This window comes from Tursiops truncatus, chromosome 13, assembly GCF_011762595.2.
Source record: "Tursiops truncatus isolate mTurTru1 chromosome 13, mTurTru1.mat.Y, whole genome shotgun sequence".
NCBI lineage: Eukaryota > Metazoa > Chordata > Mammalia > Artiodactyla > Delphinidae > Tursiops > Tursiops truncatus.
The window spans coordinates 72,250,131-72,277,075 of record NC_047046.1 but is presented as its reverse complement, the minus strand read 5'-3'; the positions used below and the strand labels follow the sequence as shown (position 1 = coordinate 72,277,075).

The window sequence follows — 26,945 nt, the reverse complement described above, 5'->3', positions numbered from 1 at the left end:
TTTTACACGTGGCCTACTTTTTGAAAGAGTCTGATTTTCTTTTGGCCAATCTTAAGACAGCAACAACAAACGCTCAAAAGCCTTGCACAGCGTTTTTTTTCACAGTACGGATCTTAACGGTTGGGTGCCTCTGACCCAAGGTGACCACCGTCTCCACCTACATCCCATGTCCTGACTTCCCATTTGATTCAGCACGTGTTGCAAACAAAAGTGTCCCTTGTTTAGATGACAGATTATAGGATTGCCCTTCTCCACCTGAAGGTAGGGTCCAAAAGATAACATCTTCCTCTACTGCCGCAATTCTCCACACAGACCAACTGCTGAGAAGTTCCAGGGGAGCAACAGCTCAATTATCAAATCTTCTTCCAATAAAGGCTCTTTTTTTTTTTTTAAATAGCTGCACTGTGATGCTTGTGGGGTCCTAGTTCCCCGACCAGGGATCGAACCCAGGACCCAGCAGTGAAAGCGCCAAGTGCTAACCATGGGACCCCGCCAGGACATTCCCAACAATAAAGACTCTTTTAATAAAGTGAGACTTTGCTGGATGGAAGCTGGAAAGTGATCCTGTGTCCTCAGCACTGGATTGGGACAGAGAGAGCAGGTAAGGAGAAGGGCATTTCAGGTGCACGGTGAGTGGAAAGTTTCTTTCTTTTTTAAAAGCTTGGGCCAAAGAAAATCAGACTCTTTAGAAAGGTAGGCCATGTGCAAAATGCCAATAACACGTCAAAAGGGAGGTGATACCATGTTACAAACACTGCATACAGAAGGCACCCGCTTCTGTTTTGGGAAAGGGTGGTCTTCATGAGACCAAGCTGAGAGGTAGGCCTAGAGGCCAGGGTCCCCCCGCCGATGCCAGTCCTCAGCGCTGGAGCCTCAGGCAGCCTCTCCTCAGGCGCCCAGGAGGGCACTGCTCTACCCTCCAGCATCGCCTACTCCGACCAACATGCCCGGCCCTCCCCCACCCTCAGGCCACGTGACCCAGGCAGCCTCCTTTGACTCCAGAGACTGTAAATCCGTCTTCCAACACATCCAAGCCTCTATCTGATTTCTACCACTTCCAAGTGCCTGACGCTGCTGCTGAGGAAGACTGTCCTTCCTCCTCCATCCATCAGGGCTCCCAGTGCCTACCCAGCCCTCCTTCTGTGAAGGCAGAATCAGGGTCCTGGAAGACACAGAGGTGGAGGGAAGATCCAGTGACAGGCTGGGGGAGAAAGGGGGCCTGCCGGCCTGTGGTTCGGAAGGACACAGAGAAAAGGGTCTCACTCCAGGGGACAGCGCAGAAGACATTACAACACCTGCCGCACTCACGGCTACTCCCCCAGGACACGTGAGCGCTGCCAGCCAACCAGAGTCATCTTGGGGTTCTCCCCGACCCCGCCCGCCAGTGACGAGAAAACTGCTCTCCTTGCTTCCTGCTAACGTACTGTGACAGAGGTGGGTTGCAAGGATGTGCATGAGACAACGTGGAAGAGACCACAGGTCACTAGGCAAAATAACGAGGCAAGAACTGTCGCCACTCTCCAGGGAGATGCCAGTGCGGCGGGACGCTGCATGGTCACCTGACCCTCCAACTGGCACCCACTCACTGGCAAATGGGTGCTTTGAGCACTCTGGCCCCTGAGACAGGGGGAGAGGGAAGGAGGGAGGCAGGCAGGCAGGGGTGTGTGTGTTGAATTTATTAAGCTAAGACAGTGAAGGGCAGAACGCAGATTCAGAGCTTCTGCTCATTTTCTGGCACTCGGTTCATGAAGCCACAACACTGAACATCCTGAGGCATTATCTATAATTCCTCTCAGCCCTGCCCCGAAGAAATGACCCTTCCTCTTTTCATATAAATGTAACAATTCAGATCTGCTCGGCACTTTTACGACTTGGAGCCCAATTCTGCTACCAATCTTAACCTCAGAGCTTCTGAACAGGCTAAAAAACACAATCTGAATCAATTTCATTTTTTTTTATGAAGAGTTTTGGACAAAACAAACCAAAAATGAATCGAAGGAAACGTGACTGTAATATTCCAAATCCAACTTCTTCCTTCCAAACTCTTAACATTTGATGCAAAGAGCCAGTGAGAGCAACAGGCATTTCTGACATAAGAGCACAGTCTACTGGCCAGCATGCAAACACTGAAATTTAAAACCCAACTGACCCAGTCCTGTTCGTGGTGCTCTGTGTTAAGCAGTAGAAGAAAGATGCTAAAAAGTAAGATGTCTCTGTCTCCAGTAAACGTCTAATTTAGTAAGAGGCAAGTGAAATGCTAGAGCATTAGCGCAGGCGCGTGGTAAACCGCTCAGGGTGGCTTCACAGTCAAATGAGAAAGAGCCTGCAGGTGGGATGTGCCTCCCCTGCCCCTCCCCACCCCATCACCTGCAGCTCAGGCTGATGGCAGTGCCCCAAAGCATGCGGTTTCCCAGTGACACAACTCAGAAAGCTAACCCTCAGTTAGTCATCTGGGGCACACGTAAGCATCAGAAATTAAAAAAAAATATTTCCCTGATATTGGAACGTCCATCAATTTTACTTATTTACAGACAGACCTCGGAGATACCACAGGCTCAGTTCCAGAGCACCGCCATAAATCGAATATCACCATAAAACGAGTCACACGAATTTTGGGTTCCCAGTGCGTAAGTTATGTTTACACTATGCTGTAGTCTATTAGATATGCAATAGCATTATGTCTTTTTTTAAAAGTGTAAATACCTTAACTTAGAAATACTTTCTTGCTAAAAAATGTCAACCGTCGTTTGACAACACAGGATTGCCACAAACCCTCCATTTGTTAAGAGACAGTACTGGGAAGCGCAACAAAGTGAGATATGCCTGGATTTATTTTTGCTCGTTAACGCAAATCACATTAGTAGCTTACTGATTTCTTTGCTAGACAAAACTCAAAATGGGCATGGTAACAGGACAGAATATAAAAGAGGTGTGCCGACCAACGGCAGACGAGGGCTTCTGCGCGGTGTTGGGAGGATGAGGTTAGCTGGACAGAACGAGGCCTCATCACTCAGGGTCTCCAGTGTCAGGCTGAGGCCCTGAACCCGAGCGTCACTACGGGCAATGGTCCCGGAGACTCACGGGATGACCCAGTGTTCCAATGTGGTGACTCTAGCGGCCAGCACGGCCCTCTGGTTCAACCCCATCAGGTACCCAACTGGAAGAGAGCGCTGAGCAGGGACCGGGGGCCTCATAAGTGACTGGATTTAAATAGTAACCTTTCCTGTTTCCATTCGACAGGGAGTTGGACTACATCATCTCTAATATATCCTTTAGGTCAAAAGTTCAAAAGGGCTTTCTTCTCCGAAATCTGGTTCAAATCCTAGTTCCAAGTAGCTCTAATCCTCACTCTGCTACCAGTCCAGCAACTTAAGGCAACACACTGTCAAGAGCCAGTAGGGCTGACTGAAAGATACAGGGATACCGGGTGCTACACGCAAAATAAAAAAGCTAACTAAAACAGCCAGAATGATGAGGCTGTGAGTGCTTCCGTAAATGCCACAGAAATCACCAAGTCTCTTAATTCCAAAATTACACATGCCAAAAAATATCCAGTTCTCCCAGGAACAAAACAATACTTTGTTTCCCTCAGCTAGGGCTGTTTTTTTTAAAAAAACAAAAAACAGGAATATATTAAAATGAACACAGACATGCTCTTAAACTTATTTTTCTACTGCAGAAAAACAGAAACATCTGAATCGAATTTCCTCATGAAATCAACCTGTAGGAAGGCCAAGCCCGCTCACTGCCGCTGTTGCACAAGGTCTACACCCCTGCAAGAACGTGGTCCCTGAACCAGCTGCAGCGTGAGCATCACCTACTCAATCAGAAACTCGGGAGGCAGGGCCCAGCAATGTCTGCTTTAAGAAGCACCGCCCCGCCCCCGCCCCCCCCCCCCCCCCCCCCCCCCCCCCCCCCGCCGGGTCATTCCGATGCACCTGAACTTGAAAAGCGCTTGCTTAAACTCTCTTCAGAAGCCTACCAGATAACAAAGCAAACATACCTGGCTCCGAAGATGTCCTTTTTGGCGAGATCAATTCCAGAAACAACCTTCACTCTGAGGATACGGGACTCTCCCTGTTGGAGAGGGAAAAAAAGTAGTTTACAAAATGGACTTTGAATCGATCGTTCTCTCAGCCAACATGCAAAGTCAATGATTACTCTTTACGCATAGGCGATCCTTCCTTACGCTGAAGTTCAAAAAGCAACATTCCAGCTCTGAAATCCTACAACCCTAGACATTGAGAGCATCCAAGTTAATTAGGCTCAAGTTTAATTCAAACTAGGTCATGCAGATCAATGATTCCTGCCACAGACAGTAAATATTTCCCAGCTGTACCAAGAACACAACCGCACACACGAAACCACCTAGGTAAATGACCAAGTGCAATAACATACCATAAATTTCATAAATAATTCCTCCTTTGAAGTTAATATATTTGTGTGTGTGGCCTGAGAGAGGAATTTCACATGGTAAAATATGTCCTCAAAATTACGGTTTCAAAATGTTGGTGCTGGCAAACAAAAATAATGTCTCATTCCAGTAAAAAGAAATAAAAAGCATCATCCTAAATGGAAGTCACCCCAAAACATCTCAGAAAACATTCATTCATTCATCCCATCCACCTGCTTATTTATTCATTCCAATATTTTCTAAGCAGCTCCTATGGGCATTGAGCTTGGACGTGAAATATAGACATGGATATGCTGACAGTCTACTGAGAGTGATGGGCAGACGATAGCACAGGACCCTGTGATGGTACCATGCCAGGAGAAGTCTAGTCTAAGGGCTAAGACATTCAGGAGAGATGAGATGGCTTAGGGGCAAGGGCAGGCAGAAGTCCAGGATAACTCTCAGATTTCCAGTTTGGGCCACTACGTCTTAACATAAATTGAAACAGAGGATTCGGTTGAATTCAAGGTGCCCTGTGAAACAACCAGGTGGGAAAAAAAAGAGATGACTAAACAGATAAATGGGAGAGAGATCTAGTCTGGGCTAGAGACTTGGGAGTTATCAGTGTAGAGCTGACAGGTGGTAGGTAGAGTTCAAGATCTGTGAGCAGTTATCCAAGACGAGTGAGAAGAAAACATGGCTAGGGATGGAGCCCTTGGGGACCCAAGTGCTGAGGGGCAAGAGAGAAGTAATAGGAAATTCATCTACCCAATGTGTTTAGTCAAGACACAGGTGAGGGAAAGAAACCCTAAATGATCTGTACGTTATGTCCTGTCAAAGGAGATGAAGGCAGGGTGAAATAACACATGGAGTGAAAAGGGTGCTGAACCTTATCGATGAGCCGCCCAGATCACGCACACACACAGGCAATCGGAACCCATGTTTGAGAACCTTTACTTCCCAGGATCCTTCACCCTTCCAACCATCCACCCCCGACACAAGGCTGCCCACGTGCAAACACAGCAAGGGACACCAACACGTGTGTGTTTATAATTCCCTTTCAAAGGAGGCCTACATTCAAGTCCGGCAGGATTTAATATGTTTGGCAACCTTCACGAAAGGATTGAGCCAAGCCAGGGACCCTACTAAACAGGACCTAAAGCAGGACCCTACCACATGGTTTACCAAAGCTCCCAGGGTTACATGCTCTTCCCTTGGTCCCTTAAGCAGGTGCTGAGTGCCCTCCCCTTTCTCTTACACACTCAGCTCACCACCCATCACCAGGGATTCTTTCTTGGCACGTTATCTAGGCTAAGGCTCTTTTCTGTTTCTCATAGCAGGCTGCACCCCACAGCCATCATTTGACAGCTCCTAAGGCCCACTCAGCTCAAGGAACGCCACAGTTGAAGTATTTTTACGCGTGGATCAAAATTCGGCAACACACCTGTGGACAGTTCCTAGTACACCTGGGAAGAGCTTATGACCCACTAGTGCCCGTAGCATACCAACAGAGAACCATGAGTTAAAATGAAATCCTCATCAGCAAGGCGAAGAGGTTAAGACTTTACTTGGGGGAATAAGGAATCATTCAGAAGAAGAAATGAGGAAAAGGAACAGCTGGAGAGGAACTTATTTTTTTCTGTCTCCCTGCCTCCCCCATCCCAACTCTCTGCCCCTCTCACCAATGACAAATATTGCAAATCAGCGATTCTCCCAGACACCACTGTGCAGAAGGGGGACAACGGCTGCAACCCCCAGAGGGTGGATACTGTTAAAGGAAAGCGCTACGTCTCCAGGCCCGTCCTTGATGCTGGCTGAAGCAGATGTGTGATCTGGCGACAGAAGGGTGAAAGGACCTTTGCGGAGGAGGATGGAGGGTCTACAAAGCAGTAACTCTTCCAATGACCAACTCAGAGCAACACACCTAGTCTTGCACTTGTGACTGATGTGGGAGCAATAAAGAAGGGACGGTGTGATGAAAACCAAGCTACAGTCAATCACAAGTCACGGAGAAGACAAGAATTCTGGTTAGAAATGGTCTCTGCCTCACAGCCCTTGGGATTCTCGGAAATCCTGGGCAGAATCCTGGACTTACCACCAACGCCAGAGGGGGCTCAGAGGAACCTTGTCTGGATTCTAAGGAATAGGGTGAGCCCAGCTAACACCCAGGCCCCTTAGGTTTAACGTTGGGCGAATGTTCTTACATTGGACAGACCTACTCTGCAAAAGCATACATTTTAAAAATCAGGGAACATTTATACAAATAAATGAATAAAAATAAATTTAAATGCAGGGATACCTAGAATTTTTTATGGAAACTGATTTATTCATTTAGTAAACATGAACATCTGTTCTAAGATCTAGGGATACAGCAATGAAGACAGACAAAACTCCCACCCCCTACCCCTCCCAGCCCACCTTCCAGTATTATTGACAGTGTGCTATACCAGATCCCTCACCTACATGGGGAAACAAATCAGGAGGGTCTAAACACCTTAATATTTTGTACATACACCCATTCAGTAAACAAATTCTCACCTAGGAATCAATCCTAAGAAAATAAAAATAAAATTAAAAAATCCATAAAATTCCCCCAAAACTAGCTAAATGGAGTCATCAAAACATTTTTTTAATTTAAAAATGTAGGGGCTTCCCTGGTGGTGCAATGGTTAAGAATCTGCCTGCCAATGCAGGGGACATGGGTTCAAGCCCTGGGCCAGGAAGATCCCACATGCCACGGAGCAACTGAGCCCATGCACCACAACTACTGAGCCTGTGCTCTAGAGCCCGTGAGCCACAGTTACTGAAACCCACATGCCTAGAGCCCATGCTCTGCAACAAGAGAAGCCACCGCAGTGAGAAGTCCGTGCACCGCAAGGAAGAACAGCCCCCACTCGCCGCAACTAGAGAAAGCCTGTGCTCAGCAACGAAGACCCAATGCAGCCAAATAAATTAATTAATTAATTAAATAGAAAGCCACAAAAGTAGACAGTTAAATATTCACAGCAATTCCGTGCAATGGGCTATAACACTGTCATTAAAAATACGTGAGAAACCATAAACAAGACGAAAAGACAACCCTCAGAATGGGAGAAAATATTTGCAAATGAGTCAACGGACAAAGGATTAATCTCCAAAATATATAAACAGCTCATGCAGCTCAATATTAAAGAAACAAACAACCCAATCAAAAATGGGCAGAAGACCTAAACAGACATTTCTCCAAAGAAGACATACAGATGGCCAAGAAGCACATGAAAAGATACTCAACATCACTAATTATTAGAGAAATGCAAATCAAAACTACAATGAGGTATCACCTCACACCAGTTAGAATGGGCATCATCAGAAAATCTACAAACAACAAATGCTGGAGAGGGTGTGGAGAAAAGGGAACCCTCTTGCACTGTTGGTGGGAATGTAAATTGATACAGCCACTATGGAGAACAGTATGGAGGTTCCTCACAAAACTAAAAATAGAATTACCATATGATCCAGCAATCCCACTCCTGGGCATAAACCCACAGAAAACCATAATTCAAAAAGACACATGCACCCCAATATTCATTGCAGCTCTATTTACAATAGCCAGCACATGGAAGCAACCTAAGTGTCCACTGACAGATGAATGGATAAAGAAGATGTGATACATATATACAGCGGAATATTACTCAGCCATAAAAAGGAATGACATTGAGTCATTTGTTGAGACATGGATGGATCTAGAGACTGTAATACAGAGTGAAGTAAGTCAGAAAGAGAAAAACAAATATCGTATATTAACGCAGGTATGTGGAACCTAGAAATATGGTACAGATGAACCTGTTTGCAGGGCAGAAGTTGAGACACAGATGTAGAGAACAAACGTAAGGACACCACGGGGGGAAAACCGCGTGGGGGTGGGGGGTGTGTGTGCTGAATTGGGCGATTGGGACTGACATGTATACACTGATGTGTATAAAATTGGTGACTAATAAGAACTTGTATAAAAAAAATAAAATTTTAAAATTAAAAAAAAATGAAGCAGAGGTCCTTGGGGAAAAAAAAAAAACGTGAGAATCTGTCAAGACCTTCATTCATCCCACAAGTATGTACTAAGTAGCCACTGCGTGCAGGACTCATTATCTGGGGGCACAGATGGGAGCAAGATGGAGTTCCTCCCGCCTCAAGGAACCCACAATCTAGAAAACAGAAAGATGGAATACAAGCATATACAAACAAACAAGCCAGATGATTTCTGACGGTGGTTGAGTGCCTTGACAACAACACGACAGTTAAATAGAAGTAACTAAGTAGCGCGAGAGGGGAGGCTATCTATGACTGGTGGTTGGAGAGGTGACACTGAAGCTGACGGGTGATGGGGTGGGGGGAGTTTCACTCAGGGATGCTGGCAAGTCCCACCGCCTGCAGAGGGCAAGTCCAAGAGGAGAGGCCAGAGGGTCAGCAGAGGGAGGGAGGGCAGTATGGCCGGTGGGGTCAGAGAGCCGAGACGCCAGCCTCATTAGAGGGTGGGCATTAATGCAACCATCTTTGGAAAGTTTCAAGCAGGAGAGTGATAAAATTTCACTTCAGTTTTTAAAAGACCCCTTCAGTTGTTGGGGGTCAGCGACTACAGGGGAACAAGAACAGAAGCAGGAAGACCAATTATAAGAAGATCAGGCAAGAGACGGTGGGGCTTCACATAGGGTAGAGATGGAGAGGGAACCAGATTTTGCACACAAAAGCATGTTCGAAATAAACGATTTGGTTTCTTTTGAAAGTTTCAAAACGGTTTACACAACTGAGTTAGAGAGCAGCTCGTGGTTCAACAGACTGTTTCCCTTTTTGACTCGGACCTGCAACTAGACTACGTTTCCCAGCCTAAATTGCAGTCATGTGACCAACTTCTGGCCAATGAGATGTGGACAAAAATGACGGACACATTTTCCAGACAAGGTCCCCCCACTCACCCACCTCCATTCTCTTCCCTGTTCCCCCCGCTCAATGGAGAAAATCCTGAAGGCCAAGAAGGGGGAACTCCATGAAAGGAGGGGAGTGGAATAGAGCATCCCCTGCCTCACCCTGCCCTGTCCACCACCACCTACTGCCCCTTCCCAGACAGTGAAGCGGAAATAGACTGGTACAGTTTATTCCCACTGAAAACTGAAGGTTGCTTTAGCAGTTAGCCTGCCCTCGCATACGATACAGTCTCATTTTAAAATAGATCAGCTCAGTGCTTTGTGACCACCTGGAGGGGTGGGATACGGAGGGTGGGAGGGAGGGAGACTCAAGAGGGAAGATATGGGAACATATGTATATGTATAACTGATTCACTTTGTTATAGAGCAGAAACTAACACACCATTGTAAAGCAATTATACTCTAATAAAGATTTTAAAAATAAATAAATAAATAAATATCAATTACATATATGTACAGGAAAAGCCCTAGAAAGGATGATGGTAATAGTGATTACCTCTGGATAACGGATAACATCTTTCTGCATATTTGCATTATTTTCCTTTTGAAACATTAAATATTTTTGTTTAGAAACTACATTTTTGTAGAAACTTCAGGAAATACATAAGAAAAAAAGGAAAAATTTAAAATCACAGGCTTAGGCAAACAGGCTTCCGTATTTCTAAAATGAATAAACCTTTTGTCATAAGAAAACACAGCTACATGTTGTATTTTAGCCAACTCACAAAGGTATAGAGCTGTCTATTTGGAGGATGTGAAAAGGGTCCTCTTACATAATTCGGAGGCAACGGCTGGGAGATAAAAGGTAGAGAGGGCCTTTAATGAGCGCTTACTATTTACAAGCAGCTGTTGCAGGAAATTTCACTTTGCTCCAATATTTAGGGGCAGGAGAGCAGGAAAGAGCAGGCTACTCTACAAAAATAGTTTTTTACACGTGGGTTTCAGACATACAGCAAAAACTTCTTATCTTTGTTTCCTCCAAATAACAAGGCTGCACACAGATAAGCAGCCATCGTCACTCTGTGAGGAAACACATGACCAGGCATGTGACTCATTTATCAGATGCAACGGGCCCCACGCCGAGCAACTGTACTCTCTGAAGCATTTTATCACTTTCATAAAATCTACGCATGACATTTTGGTCCCTGGCTATGACTCTGTAGAATTAAATATTTAACTAAGGTGGCTTATGACAGTGAAAATATTATTTGGCAATGGACTGTATGAGGCAGAGAAAGCAAGGCAGAGAAGAGGCGAGGCCAGATAACCACAGGCTTTCCCATGACTTTGAGGGGCTCCTCCCATTCTATTCATCGACTGCCCTGCATTGTTATTGTGTCACAGGGAGGATTCTCTGCACTTGACAGGTGTTTTTCTTTCCCACTTAATTTTCTAATTCTTCATCAAGACATTAAACAAGATAAGGTGCTCAAACCATAAGTGAGTGGCACAGAGGAAGTCCGTACGCCGGGTGGTATTCCGAAGGCTCATTTTGTAAGTCAGCTGTTTGCAACTCGGCAGCCTGCTCGTATAAACTGTGTGTAAGTGGTTACCAGATTCCCATGCCCACCCACAAAACCTATTAAATACATAATCTGTCAAAATCGTTCCTGTGGTAAAATAAATCTCAAGGGCAACTCAACACAGGCACTAGAATTTACCCTGTCTCCTGTGAATCTGCCTTGAGAAGATAACTTTTATATTGATATTTGATTCCCTATTCTTAACAACGGCAGATTCCCCCCACCCCGAAAAAAGAAAGTTGATATCTGGGCTGGGAACTAGTGTTGTTACTCCAGAGGGATCCACTGTGACCCCATGTGTCACACACACACCAGCTGTCCCTGTGGATGAGGAAGTCCTAAGCCAGGGACTTACATCTTGATTATTCTCCCCTAAATTAATCTATGACTTTACCTTCCCAATTCTACAGTATATTTATAGTTCTAGTTATTACCCATGACACTTGCAGTAACCACTCTCTAGATTAAGAGAGATAATTGATATTTTTTGTACCACTGAAATATCTAAGTTCTATATAAGTCAACTAATTTTAGTTGCTTTAAAAAATAAAACAACATATGGGAAGTGTCCACATAGTGCCTGCTACCCAAGAGATACTGTTAATCTCCCCATTCCTACCTGGCTCTCGCCCTAACTAGGAGACAAGATCCTGGGCCATACATTTTTTAAAGTTTCCTACATCGACCCATCTTCCCCAAATCACCCCACATTCCTGTCATCTCCAACTCTTGTTATATCCCGTCCTCTTTATCTTCTTTCTGCCTTTTCTACCCCAATTCCTGCCCCCTAAACCTTTTCCCCTCTTCACTCTCGAGGGGTTTCCCAACCTTACACTGCTGGTAACTTTTCTCTCTCTCTCTGTGTGTGTGTGTGTGTGTGTGTGTGTGTGTGTGTGTGTGTGTTCTCCACTTTGACCTTATGACACATTCAACCAAAAAAATGTGTTGAGTGATTTACGTTCAAGGAAACTTTGCTAGCAGAAAGGAGGAGCTCAAAACTGAACAAGATGCATTCTTCTCTGCCCCTCGGGGCCTTACAGTCAGCTGCAGAGGTTAGTACACACATACCTGAAATATGCCTATTATACCGGGGTGAAACAGAGGTGTGAGATACGTGTGGGAAGAACAAAGATAGAGGATGGAAAATGAGAGCAGCCCAATACCAAGCCTACACATCCAGCTGAACCTCAGATAACACCAACAACAGCAAACAGCCCGCACCTACAGGACCATCCACGGTAGCTGTTCACCACTGTCCGCCCAACACACAACATCTGAAACTAGTGGAAGTCCCAAGGATATCAGTTCCGGAAAAAGTTACAGAAATATAGGATTCTGTGCAACCTAAATTTCTTAACCTCTACTAGATTACAACCATTCTTAATGTCAAATGGAGAAGTTAGCGAACGGGAAGAAATGAAAGGATGGCCCTCCAGAGCAGAGTCAATGTTAATGCACAAGGTGACGGACTTTCAGAAATGATGTCGCGTGGCTTTAAAATAGGTCCATGAATTCTTGAAATCCCGTTCTTCAAGAGGCAGGGCTTAATCTCTCTCCCTTGCTGGGGGTGGATTTGGTGACTTCTAACAGACTGTGGAGGAAGTGACGGTGTGTAACTTTGAAGACTGGGTCATAAAAAGCAAAGCATTGTGTCTCACTCCCCCTCTCAGATCACTCACTCTGGCTGGAACCAGATGCTGCCATGTTGTGAGGACGCTCAGGCAGCCCGATGAGAAGAAAGGTCCATGTAGTGAGGAACTGAGGCCTCCTGCCAACAGCCATGTGAGTGAACCGTCTTGGAAGTGGGTCCTCCAGCCTCAATTAAGCCTTCTGATGACAGCATTCCTGGCTGACATCATACTTCAACCTCATGACAGATCTTTGCATGCTATGTGCCACCAAGGCATGAATCAGAGCCACCCAGCTAAGTCATCTTTGATCTCTTGACGCACAGAAACTGTGAGGTAGCACACGCTTGTTGTTTTAAGCTGCTGAGTTTAGGGATAATCTGTTACACGGCAGTAAAGAACTAACGCACGTGGAGAATCCCATGCAATAATTAATGGGAGCCTGATTTCTCTCTTTGCTAAATTGAGATTTTCCTGTGCATTAGGACAATGTTTCAATACAAGGAAAAAAAACACCAGTGAGAAGAAAGATCATTGCCTGTATTTTCTATCACGTAACAAGCAGTGGCATTTTTAAGGCAGGATTAACAGAATTTGGTTGACTTGCTCAATATAAGCGCATCAGCTATATTATTTTAAGTAGTATGGAACACCCATGCCCTGTTAGTACAGTCAAAATCTGAAACTGGGACAACTCCAGAAAATTTCAGATATATGATCATAAATATGACTTTAAAAAAAAAATTCCAGAAAGAATGGTGATAACATGAGTGTCGCTGTGAAACTTACATTTGTCTTTAAAAACCAACACTCAGGGCTTCCCTGGTGGCGCAGTGGTTGAGAGTCCGCCTGCCGATGCAGGGGACACAGGTTTGTGTCCCGGTCCGGGAAGATCCCACATGCCGCGGAGCGGCTGGGCCCGTGAGCCATGGCCGCTGAGCCTGCGCGTCCGGAGCCTGTGCTCCGCAACGGGAGAGGCCGCAACAGTGAGAGGCCCGCGTACCGCAAAAAAACAAAAAAACAAAAAAACAACACTCATTTAAATTCATCCCGTTTTCTTCATTCGGCAGCCTCAATTTGAGTTATCACCAACAGCGGGATGGTCCGTCAACCAACTAACATAGCCTCAACTGTTCCTTCTTCTAATAGTTACTGGGTGCCTGTTATGTGCCCTGCTCTATGTCCTTGCCGTTGATGTGTGGCAGCTTCTCTCGTCCTAATTCACCTGCCGCCTCACTAGCCCAATCTTTCTAAAATGTCTGTTCTCCTTGCTCCAGTGGGACCGCCCCATGGACAAATGGACCCAATTAAAACTCCTCCCTGAAGGGTCACCACAACCTGCTCTATCCCCAACCTACCTGTGCTCTTCATGGGGACCTAACTGCCCTCCCCTCTGCACCTGCCCAGACAGCACCTATTCACGCCCCATGGTCTGCTCAGGTCCATGTGGTTATTCAACCAAAAGTGCTTACTCTGTCGTGAAAAAAGTACAAGGAATAAGGAATCAATAAGACAGTTCACACCCACAGAAATTCACTGTCTATGTATCAGGAGAACAACATACACATGTAATTACAAGATGACATGGTAAGTTTAATAAAAGCAATGGATGGTATTCTGCGGGAACTCAGAGGAGGAAGAAATTAGTGTTCGTGTGATGGGTGGGGAGAGGGAAGTATACTAGAAGGCTGAGTAAAGCCCCAGATGAGTAAGAATGAGGAGAAGGAAAAGCATCCTTTCAGACAAAGAGAGAAGCATGAGGGCCCCTCCAGATGGAAAGGTTAGTGAGCAGGGCTATGGGGGAAGGGAAGAGTTGTCCCGGCCTGGTTTCATCCCCTGTGCTGTGCAAGGCAAACACTGTTAGCAGGTGAGGGACAGGTTCGCCAGGTGACAAGCAGAGGACAGAATGAAGGGAGGTGGGTCCAGAGAGAAGGACAGGGAAAGCAATGACATGGGCTGCTACACTGTCTGACAGGTGAGCAGCACAGTGGCCCTGGATGGAGGATAGGGGACTGGTTCCAAAGCTATTGCTGGGGGAGCAGCACGGATTGGTGACAGACTGGCTTTGCAAGACAAGGAGACGGCATCAAGTCAGGTTTCCAGTTTCGGTGCTAGTGGGGGAAGAGGCAGTCAGATGACAGAAAACAAAGGAAGAAGAGCGGGGTCTGAGGCTCAGGGAAATAAAAGGACTTGGGTTTCTCGATCTGGGGTTATCTTCCCAGCGTGCAGGTAGAGATCTCCAAGAGGCTGTCAGAGGTCAGAAACCAGAGCTCAGTCCAGAGGTCAGAAGTGGAGGCCCTGCCTCTGAGCCTGCCTTCAGACTGACCGTTTATTCTGGTACTTAAGTCATAAATCACTGTCGTCCTTTTTTTTTTCTTGTTAGGTAAGTCTTATTTTCTCAACTAAACCCCATGGTTGCAAGGTCCAATATGGTAGCCACTACCTACAAGAAGTTATTTAAATTTAATTAAAATCAATTAAAATTCAGTTCCTTGGTAACATCAGTCACACTTTTAAGTGTTCGACAGCCTCATGTGCCTAATGGCTACTACACTGGACAACACAGAGAACATTTCCATAATCACAGAAAGTTCTACTGGACGGTGCTGCTCTAAGGGCACCAACTCAATGCAGGAAGGTAGCAGGATGTGAATTATGTCTCGCGAGAGGGAAGATTGGAAAGAAGGGCAGGAGGGAGGAAAGGACCCCAATCATAACTTAGAACACTGCAGAAGAGTTAAACTATGGAACACAGCTATCTGGAAATGAGACAGGCGTTATGGTAATCACATGTTCTAGGATCAAGATTTCTTCTCAAAGATTAAAGACCAGTATGCAAATTATGTACCTATAGATTAAGAGCTGAGAAGACTAATAAAGCAAATACTATGTAGTACAGCATGGTCTCCCTGCGTCTAGACATTTACAAAATCGTTCTATACATAGGAGAATTGCAGAGATAGCGACTTCATAGCGAGTGTGATAAAGATCTGGGAGTTTTCGCTGATGAGGCCAGTATCCTAACAAGGTTGCTAAGTCCTGCAAAATATTCACAGAAAAAGCATTCAGGAGGAAAGAAAAGAGGTAAAATTCCAACAGGGATTCTTGGTCCCTTTAAGAGAACTATGGACCTCCTGGACAATAGAGGCAAAGGGCTGGTGGAACTGAACACAGCTGAAGGAGTGGGGGTGGCCGATGACCTAGAAAACTACCCAGAGGGAAGACAGACCAGGCCCACAGGATGACCCGCAGGAGGAGACCGCAAGTGCATGGGATGGAACAGTTCTATCTGGGCAGACTGGCTGCGACCACGTCCACCCGCTCCAGAAAAGCACGGCTGTCACAGAAGACAAATTCCACGAGAACCACATTCGAGCACCCATACAATTTCTGTCACTTCTAATGCCAGTTCTGCATGGCTTGCCCCGAACCACGCAGGTCTGTCTCATACTCTCCTTCCCACCCCTCCAATCAAATACTGTGTTGACTGTTTGGCCTGAAAAGTGCTGGCATTACATTTCTTTCTTTTGGTGACAGCACTGGATGTCTCTGTTTCTGACTCTCAAATAGAACAGAACCATGGCATTCCCAGCGGTCACCACAAGTCCTTTGCAGTTATCACTATTCTATATCCTTTCACCTGGAAATGCATCCCTGAAGAAGCGATGGAGGAGCAGGTGGGCTTAGGGGTCAGCGGGAGGCTGAGGAGTTAGCAATGGGTGAAGGCCAAGGTCAGTCACAGGCTAAGTGGCACCTGCATTTCCACAGGCCTCACACCTAACATGACTCAAACATACGCCTCGGCAAGAATGCAGAGTCTTCCATGTATGGACAGGTTTTTAGACTGGCTCTCAATTAGAAACGTTAAATCCTTAAAGGCCAAGAATCCACAGCAATTCAGTGGCGATGGGGAGGGGCAGGGAGGGTACCAGTGAACGACGTCCACGAGACGGCTGCACTGGCAAGAGTCCCACTTTCCAGGACATCGTCACTCTCCCCCACTAATTCAAAATTCTCTTCGTACCGTAGGAGTTGGTGAAACTCCATGTAAAAGGTCTTCAAAGAATCCATTTATCAATGGTCTTTTTGTTCCAAACCTAATCATAAGACAGGAAACATTTTTAAATTCCTTTGAGATGGCTAAGACAAGAATGATCTTGTGTTTCTAGTTCTAAAAATGATAATAAACAGCTGCACTTTGTTGAAAGCCAAAAATCATAGCTCCAAATCTAAAACTACATAGATTTTTATTTTATTTTTTTTGGCCATGTCACTTGCAGGATTTTAGTTCCCCAACCAGGGATCGAACCCGGGCCCTCGGCAGTGAGAGTGCAGTCCTAACCACTGGACCGCCAAGGAAGTCCCTAAAATTCTGTATTTTTCATGGCAGTCATAACTCTGACCTCTCGCAATAAAGTGAAATCTAGGTTTCTGGGGGGAGTGTGTAGTTTGGCCAGAAGGCACTGGAAGAGGTCTGAGTTTCAGGAGGCAGGGACTCCCAAGGGTCCCCAAGAAGACATTCCCCAGGTGAATTCCCCATGGCTGAGAGAAACTGCCAGTCATCTCAGAGAAATTACAGACAAATATCAAGAGATGGGCAAAGGTCCCAGCGTTGAAAGAAGTTACGAATCACATTGTAAATTATACGGACGGGGCTTGTGGCAGTTCATCCCTCCACCAGCACCACCAATTGGCTGTTTTTGCTCAGATCTCTTCCTTACTTGTCTTTAGGTGTCAGTTTAAGTACCACGTTTTCTGAAAATGTCTTTCCAGGGCTCCTAGATTCGTTAAGTTCTCCTGCAATAAGCTCCCATAGGACCCTGTATTTCTCTTCTCACCCTTTTTGGTCACTGGCTTTTTTAATTAGCTATCGTGGCCAAAGACGAAGCTCTCGGAGGGCAGAGGCTAGACAGATCTCAGGAACTGACAAGAAGAATGGTCCATGGGCAGCCGCCCAACGCCAGAGACACACAAGGCAACCACTCCCCTTGCTCAGGACTGTTCTCCTAGACTCTGGCAAAGAGGTGGGCACCCTATGTTTCAGGGGGAATGAATAAATGATATTCATCCAAAGCAATGTTCTAGAGTGAATCACTAAATGTGTTATGAACATTTAGAAAAGAAAGATCTCCAGCAAAGGTTTGCTAAGAATAAAAGACATGCACACTTATTCCCTTTTCTGAGAAGGTGAAAAGTTCAAGGGCATGTTGCATACTAGTGGACGTGGACCCTGGCCAGCTTACAACCAAAACACACTGTATTCTTCTAGACAAGATGATGATGTGAAGGTGAAGTGATGCTAAAGTGAGGTGGGGCTTAGCTGCACCCAGCTGCTCACTCTTATCCAAAGCCTAATCATTAGAAAACTCCAGGGGTCCTCCGGGGGTTCTGTCACGGGGCTCATGTCGTGGAGCTCCATGATTAGCTCTATCCTGGGCCACGCTGTGAGCCAGGAAAATCTGGAGGGGGTTATTGATGGCAGGCTAAACCAATTTGTAGTTGATACACACAACCAGATAAAATGTCAGATAACTGGATCGGAATCCAACAAGATTTCATCAGAATGGGTGACGGGCCAAAGCTCACAGGATGGAGTTTTATAGTGGTGAGCGCTGTGTGTGCTTAGCTGCCTGAGTCAATGCCGAGGGATGGAAGAAACAGAATGGGAGAGCATCAAAAGCGGGGGGGGGGGGGGTGGAATTCTTGGGGTTTTATTTCATCTTTGGTGCAATATGACTCAACTCTGTGACAGTGTAATTATTCCCAGTCCAGAGCAGGGAACGTCATCACACTGGTGCCCTGGACCAGCATTATGTGCAAACCCAAGAGGCATGACTTGGGAGGGAGGTGGTCGTTTTGCTTTGGTTTTTTAAGTAAATAGGACAAAATCTATATAACAGAACACTAAGCAACCATAAGAATGAGGATGTTCTCTACGGACAGATTTGAAAATCCAAGATGTACTGTCACATGAAACAGCTAGGTGGAGATGTGGGGTTCACGCCATCCTTTACATAAAAAGGAGATGGACAGACGCGTGTGTATGTGGATACACACGGATTAGGTGTTTGTGTGTCAGAAAGTAAACTTTGCAAGGACATCAGAAACTGGTACCACTGGCTGATGCTGAGGACAGAAAGTAGTTGGTTAGGGACAGGTATGAGAGAGGAAGACAAGCACACACATATATCACTGTATGGCCTTTTTTATGCTTTTAATTAAAACCATTTACATGTATTAACAACTCAAAAATATTGTTTTTAAGTAGCCAGGATAGTTAATAAACAAACATCACTGGAAGACTAAAAAAAAAAAAGAAAAACGGGTTAAACGCATTTCTAAGAGCAGATTCTTTCTGCAGGAAGTGGGTGGGTTGGCAGAAACCAAGTCATCTTCTCTTATGAGGCCGCGGAGGACAAACCCCAACCCCAGGAGTGAAAGCTGCAGGAAGGCAGATGCGCCTCCCTGAGGGAAGGAACTTCCAGCTGTCAACCCTGGTCAAACACGGAGCAGGTGGCCTCCCGAGGCAGAGAGATGGCCGGTTAGCCCCAGAGAGAGAGAAAAGATCAGCACCTGCCAGAAGTATCACCAGGGAGGAAGAAAATGAAGCAAATGGTCCCTGGCGCCCCTTCCCAACTCTGAGATGCCGCGATTTTAGAAGACAGGCACATGGGGGGCGGGGATGAAGAACTCGTCTGAAATTTATGCGAGATCACACCCCGCCAGCAGAATGGATACGTGTAACTTCTCTAAGACAAAACAAAGGAGTAAGAATCACAACCCCCGTCCACCACACACTGAAACACAAGACTATTCATAAATCAGGATGCTTCCTGACTCTCAGCCAGTTTCAAAACATCACGAATGAAATAATTTAGAAATGAACTAAGAGCATTTGTAAACAGTATTCTTTTTGGTTTGTTTGTTGTTGTTCTTATTCGATAAAGGATTTACCGTGGCTGATTGGCTCTATATGTGATGTTTAAAATCCCTTTATGAAGAATGGCAACACTTCTACAATGGGCTGGTCTTAGAATCATTTCAAGAGTTAACACAAGGGAAGGACTAGGTAAGAGGGCAGGAGGTCACTGATTCAAGGAGTGGCTGAAGTTAGCTTGAATGCTGCGGGAAGAGTTAAACTCAAACACCACGGAGGAGCACAAGCCTCAGCTGCAAGGGGAGAGTCAAGATCAATCCCACCCAGGGAGAAGCTGCCAACAGAACGGAGCTGGCCCATCAGAACTTCAAGAAGCCACGGCACCCGGTGCCACAAACCTAGGAGAGCTGCAGGCGTCAACAACAGGACAGCGGATCCTGGGGGGGGGGCGGGGGGACAAGGATAATGGGACCAGAGGCCCAGATAGCAACCCTTACTTCGAACCCATCCCTCCCTCCTGACTCCCCTTCTACCATCGTCTGTGGCTGAAAGCCAGCAGTACACCGTGAGTGATGCTCACCTGTAACTTATCTACCAGGTATCTGGACACCTGAGGCAAAACCTTCAGGGTCACTGGCTTCACGTTGAAAAGGAGACAAGCATACTGGCTGTAATAATCTCATGTCAGGCAGAACCACTGTTTCTAATAGCTGTACTTCCTTAAAATGTGCAAATGTGTGTTATCAGATTTCATATTTCAGCTGAGCCTCATTACCCAGCAATGCCACTTTATTACAAAGACATAACTCATATCAGCAACTCATTAATGAGATAGTGACTCAAAAATTCTATTTCCTAATTCATCAGAATTGTGCTAAATTATTTTTTTCCAGTTTCTTCCTAAAACTATGTAAGATAATTTTAAAATCAGTGCTTTGACATTTTTTTTTTTTAACTATCAAAATCAAGTTTTCTAGCCCTTTTTCAAACTACAAAATAATCTCATCTACTACGTGGGTGTGTGCTGCTTCCAAAGAGAGGTATAGTGAAGTCACACCAGAACTAAAATTACAAATGTGTTACTTCCAAAAGAACGATTTCGGAGGAAAAAGAAAACAAGAGGGTTCAGGAAATTTTTTTCAGACAGCTGCAGGAGGCTAGATAGTGTTACGGAGTGAGTTCTCTGAAAGACCATGTGAAATACATTTTAAAATATTTATTCCTTTCACAGTAATATTTTATGACGTTTGATTACTTTTGAACGGTCCTAATATGGATTTCACATAATATAGGAGGGGAGAAATTCCAAAAGGAAGTAATCCCTTCAAAACTGCTTTCATTGTTTTTTCTACCTACAAATGTACACACACACATCTCCCTGTATCTGAACAGCATCTGAAACACAGGAGGCCCTCATCAATATGTGATGGATAACTGGGTATCATGAATAATATTTGGGTGTTGCACTGGCAGCAGCTTCTGAACATTTGGCAAACTGTTTGCAGCTTCCCGGTTCCGGATGGGGGCTGGGACTCAGCGGGTATTCAGAGTTAGAGCTGTGATCATCACCTAGTTAGGCCCCTTGTGGTTACAGCACACAATCCCCTCTGCGCCCCCCAGTCCTTGCTCTCTGAAACAGAGTTCACAGGCAGGCTTCGCTCTGCACAGAACTGAGTTTAGCTACCACAGAATCGGGCTCAGCGGCCATGGCTCACGGGCCCAGCCGCTCCGCGGCACGCGGGATCCTCCCGGACCGGGGCACGAACCCGCGTCCCCTGCATCGGCAGGCAGACTCTCAACCACTGCGCCACCAGGGAAGCCCTCATGTCCATTTCTTACTTCCTAAGAGTTTTCTATTGAATACTGCATTCATTTTATTGATCAATTTCTATCCGATGCTATTTCTTTCTATATTTTTTGTTTGTTTGTTTTGTTTTTGTTTTTTTTGCGGTACGCGGGCCTCTCACTGTTGTGGCCTCTCCCGTTGCGGAGCACAGGCTCCGGACGCGCAGGCTCAGCGGCCATGGCTCACGGGCCCAGCCGCTCCACGGCATGTGGGATCTTCCCGGACCGGGGCACGAACCGGTGTCCCCTGCATTGGCAGGCGGACTCTCAACCACTGCGCCACCAGGGAAGCCCTCTTTCTATATTTTGAAATTCATGATTAATTTTTTTTTTTCGGCTGCATTGGGTCTTCATTGCTGAGCGCGGGCTTTCTCTAGTTGCAGCGAGCAGGGGCTACTCTTACTTGCAGTGTGCGTGCTTCTCATTGCAGTGGCTTCTCTTGTTGCGGACCATGGGCTCCAGGTGCGCAGGCTTCAGCAGTTGTGGTTCGCAGGCTCAGTAGTTGCAGCTCACAGGCTCTAGAGCGCAGGCTCAGTAGTTGTGGAGCACGGGCTTAGTTGCACTGCGGCATGTGGGATCTTCCCGGACCAGGACTCGAATCCATGTGCCCTACACTGGCAGGTGGATTCTTAACCACTGTGCCACCAGGGAAGCCCAAAATTCATGTTTACTTTTAACGCCAAGCTCTGTGCATTTGTTTTTGTTTTTTTTGCAGTACGCGGGCCTCTCACTATTGTGGCCTCTCCCGTTGCGGAGCACAGGCTCCGGGCGCGCAGGCTCAACGGCCACGGCTCACGGGCCCAGCCGCTCCGCGGCATGTGGGATCTTCCCGGACGGGGGCACGAACCCGTGTCCCCTGCATCGGCAGGCGGACTCTCAACCACTGCGCCACCAGGGAAGCCCTGCACTTGGTTCTGACGGTCAATATTTCACAAAGTTTTACCAACTTGCTTCTCCTTTGAATCTACCAACATGCCAGCCTAGGGGACGCCACGTCAACCTCTTCCCACTTCCAAGTGCGATCTCCTCCCCTGCAGCGACACATTTTATACCTTTCACAAGGCCTCTGCTGTCCTTCAGGACCATCTATAAAGAGCCTGTTATGTTTATAAGGGTGATTTTAAAGTTTTTAACATTATTATCAAGTGAGAGACTGTAAAAGACAGGAACCAACCATCCATCCAGAAGATGATAAAGCTCATGATATATAACCGGTCCACTCAGAGGGGCCTTTGAGCCAGATCCCTTCCACAGCCTGGACCACCTCTCCTCTCTAACCACCTCTCCTCTCTAACCACCTCTCCTCTCCACCTCTCCTCTCCCCAAAACCCTGAGGATGCAGAGAGCATCAGCCACCCACCCTTCAAGTGGCCGTTCACAACCATGGAATTTGTGCATTTCCCACACTGGACTGGTGCTACTTCCCTGCAAGAGTCTATGCAGGAAGCGGTGCCAGGAACCCACAGGGCCGGCAGGGAGCATCTTCTTGGAGTACCAATTTTTCTGGACGTCTTGATGAATAGGACAGTGGTTCTCAGAGTGTGGACCCCCAACTATCAGCAACAGCATCACCTGGCACCTTGGTGGAAATGCTGGTTCTCAGGCCCCACCCAACACCCCAGAACCAGAATCTCTGGGGCTGGGCTCCAGCAATCTGTGTTTACAAGCTCCCAGGTGATCCTAAAGTGCAATAAAGTTTGCGGAAGAATATTATATTAAAGCATCATGCAGCAAAATGGGCAATTTGCACCCGTTTTTAAGATCTCCCATTTGCGGGGACAAGCTTAGTCCCCTCTCCCAGGGAAAACTTGGACAGAAACGTGTGAGAAGCGCCAACAAAATTTCTCAATGCAGGGACCCCAGACCTGCACCTGCAACCCTAAGCCCTCCTCTCGCATCCCAGCCCTGTGTCTCTCTCTGAGCCAGCAATGCCGAGAAGAGGAGCTGGGATCTAACCCAAGAGTGAACAGATCCTCAGCGCTCACCTCCTCCCTCTGTCCCGACGCCGTGAAGCTTCCCAGTGACTCTTACCAAGAATCACTCTGTGGGAGAGAACAGACACCAAAACATTTCCAACGGTTCCTCTGGCATGGCAGAAAAAGTGACTGTTTCACTCTGAGTGTAATTCTCCATCACGCCTGAGTTGCTCTGTTTATCTTTTCTTTATTTCTCCAAAGAGTATTTATTTTACTTTCAAAATGAGAAATTAAACTGTTTTCACGAGGAGGTAGAAGCGCTTTATGCCAACAGTTTCTTTTTATGTCATCCCACGTTTACCCAATCTTGCCGATTCTTTCTATCCTATGGTATAGATGATTTGATACTCAACTTCACCATATATATTTAAATCGACCCCCCCCCTGCCTACTGAAGAATCTCATTCTCTTCCTGTGCTGAGGCATCAACACGCAGGCAGCCCTGGTCACCATCAGTCTAGGGCGCTCTTGTGACCATGGACCCCCATTCCACCCTCTCTGCTCTCTAATCCCAGAGTCAACTCCATTACTATTAACACTTGACCCTATGTGTCCCATACGACTCAAAATACTCATCAGCCTAGTGCAGGCAGCCCCCCCACCTACACACACACACACACACACACACACACACACACACACACACAACTGAGTCCCGTCACCAGTCTACAGCCTTCCCTTTCACAACCATCCCGTAAATGACCACGCTATGGTGATTTCTGTATTTTCACACACAGAAACCTTCATATTTAGTGACCCTCATTGGGCACCTACCGCGCGCCAGAAATTTACATTTTGAATTACCACAACTCACCCCTGACCTCCTGCAACAAACCATAATGCAAAAAAAACCACCAAAATATATGGGCAAAAACAATGGAGCCTGGATAAACTCTGCGGAGAAAGAAACAGGAAGAGAACAGGTGGGCCAGGAGGACGGAAACCTGCAGAGCAGTTCTCAAAAGGGTTTCTCCCCTCCTGTGTTTTCTCTGGGGCAGAAGGAGCAGTTCCTTTCCCACAGCCCGGGTCCCGACGGTGTGTACAGACAGGCATCATTTTCAGAATCATTTTAGGAGAGCACATGAGGGATGCACCTTTGGCAAAGGAAGGGCTCCCCAGAACCAACGTCATTAGTCACCAGAAAATCACCCTCAGGAAAGTTATGAAAACCCCTGGAGAGGCTTTTAAAAAGGAGATGAGATTCCAAACTCTCTGCCTGTTTGAGGCGGGGCCTGCGCTCCCTAACAGAGTTCAAGTTCAGAGTCCTTCTGCTGCTGGAGGAGGCGGGGATTTACAGTACCTTACTTGAGGGAAGGAGAGGAGAGAGGAAGGGACGGGGCAAGGTCACAGTAGACAGGGAGTCCCTCCGACTCCCACCCCCACTGAACCAAGGTCCCCCCGTATGGAAAACAGTGCTCTTGGCCTTGGTGCCTGCCAGCTCCGGGCACCAGGCAATGACGGCCAGCTCGTAAGTCGCCGGTTACACCTGAAGAATGAATGCCTTGTGCCCGCCTCAGAAAAGGAGCTGTCCGTGCACCCTCACTCCCACCCCTCCGTAAGTAAATACTCAAAGCAATCTAACCATCTGAAGTCTAAAATGCATTTTGTCAGCCCGAGTAACTGGTGCTCTCAATGTTCTCCTTCTAAGCACTAGGAACAAAGATTTCAAATTTGTTAAAATTTATCAGAAACATACAGGAAGGTGGCACAGGCCAGTAGGGCAAGTAACAGGTAAATGGATGCATTGATTCCACAATTAAAAGGCACCATCCCTTCACACAGAATGCTATGTAATTCAGCTACTTCTATTTAAATCTTCATCAAATCCTTTTAACAGGCAAATAAAGAAGCATTACAAAACCTAAAAGAAAACTCATCTTTCTTCCCCAAAATGATTTAACATTTGTACTCAATATTCAGCATCAGAAAGACCCTTACCTAGGTAAACTGCATAGAAATAAATGACCATCCCCAGTAAAGCTTCATTTCTCACTCTACCATTTAAGAGAAACATTTCACAGATGCCCACTTCTTTTTCCTTCGAGAAAACAAAAGTCATTACTTTCATAATGTTCATACACTTTAAAGCCATTCATTTTCTTGATTTTTTTCCCCAAAGTAACTTCTCCTTTAAGAAAACCTATCAGGCCCATTAAGCCTTGCTTCTAAACAAAAGTTCACAACCCTGAGTTTGAACAAAATCCTTCCAGAGAGAAGTCAACTAGGTCAACTATGTTAGAGTTGAATTACCGGCTGAAGAATCTCAAGGTAATGTCAAACTACTATGACTCTGGATGAATCCGCAGAATTTAAAAATGCCCCAGGAAGGTAAAACGCTTTACCCCTCCAAAAAAAAGTCTCACCGAGTGGCATTAATTCCTTAAACGCAAGACGTCTTGTTTAGGCGAATAACTAAACATTAAAGGTGACATTAGCGGGAAAACTCAAGGGAATGGGCAGTTCTGAAGAGTATGTGGAAGTGCTGGCTGCCACCAAGGGTAACTTTCCACTGCCAGGTGACAGGGAAAAGGACAGTGGCTTTAACTTCCCTCCCAGCAAAGTGCAGCCCAGGTGTGGGCCTCTCTGAGGAGCCCTGCTCTAGTCCCACCTCATGTCACATCACCTAAGGAACCTGCCCCTTCGACACCACCATTCAGATTTTCAGAGCCCCACACGTGACCTCTTTAGGAAACGTAATGACTTAGACGCAGAAAACTCCATGGTCCGCGCCCCTCCACCTTGGGTTAATGCTTAGGGGTACACCCTGTCTTCAAGTAACCCTTTTAGTGTCATCTCTTCCCTGTGCAAATGCTCCTCTTCTGCCCCTTCCCATTTATGTAATGATACAGCTGGACGGAGGTTTCTCAGGAAGCACCTGCATGGTTTCACTCAGGATAAATGTCAGTCTCCTTGTATGTGCGAGACCATCAGCAGTGTTACCATCCGGTCAAGGGACATTTAAACTCTTAGCAACCTCTTAAAGCAATCAATCAGATGATGAGATCTTCGAATACCCAAAACACAGATTCACCTTTCTTCTAAGAAAGATCTAACAAGCTGCTGCACATTGGCCTACTGTCACAGAAAGCATAAAATTAAGTCGGTGTTACGGGCTGAATTGAGTGTGTTCCTCCTCCTCTACCCCCGCCCCCAAATCCACAGGTTGAAGCCCTAACTCTCTGCCCCTCAGGATGTGACTCTATTTGGAGATAAGGCCTTTAAAGAGGTGATTAAGTCAAAATGAGGCCTTGAGGGGTGGGCCCTTCTCCAGTCTCACTGGCGTCCTTTTTTTTTTTTTATATCTTTATTGGAGTATAATTCCTTTACAATGGTGTGTTAGTTTCTGCTTTATAACAAAGTGAATCAGTTATACATATATCCCCATATCTCCTCCCTCTTGCTTCTCCCTCCCTCCCACCCTCCCTATCCCACCCCTCCAGGCGGTCACAAAGCACCGAGCTGATCTCCCTGTGCTATGCAGCTGCTTCCCACTAGCTATCTACCTTACGTTTGGTAGTGTATATATGTCTATGGCGTCCTTTCAAGAGGAAATCTGGACGTGAAGAGACTCCAGGCACCCACACACAGAGGAAAGACCACGTGCTTCTAGCCTCAAGAACTACGAGGAATAAATTTCTGTTGTTGAAACCATGCTGTCTGCCCTATTTCAATACAGCAGCCCAAGCAAACTCACAGAGTTGGAAAGAGAAAATTGGAGTTAAATGACCAATTAATTAAGCAAGAC

General features: G+C 46.2%; 1 protein-coding gene and 1 long non-coding RNA gene across 4 annotated transcripts in view; one reads left to right on the top strand and one right to left on the bottom strand.

Annotated features, from left to right (window-relative positions):
• The window catches only part of NEDD4L (NEDD4 like E3 ubiquitin protein ligase), a 338,970-nt gene that overhangs the window by 229,692 nt on the left and 82,333 nt on the right, over positions 1-26,945 (bottom strand). For both annotated transcript variants that reach the window (XM_019937118.3, XM_019937121.3), the window contains exon 2: positions 4,004-4,077. In XM_019937118.3, the coding sequence (XP_019792677.1) occupies positions 4,004-4,077 (74 nt within the window). The remainder of the gene's footprint in view (positions 1-4,003; positions 4,078-26,945) is intronic.
• LOC109550288 (uncharacterized) lies at positions 402-3,888 on the top strand. Of its 2 annotated transcripts, none has more exons than XR_012325428.1 (3): positions 402-601; positions 2,532-2,623; positions 3,680-3,888. It is a non-coding gene; the product is annotated as an uncharacterized lncRNA (long non-coding RNA). The 2 variants fall into 2 exon arrangements; XR_002176790.3 differs by having other exon boundaries at positions 2,532-2,627.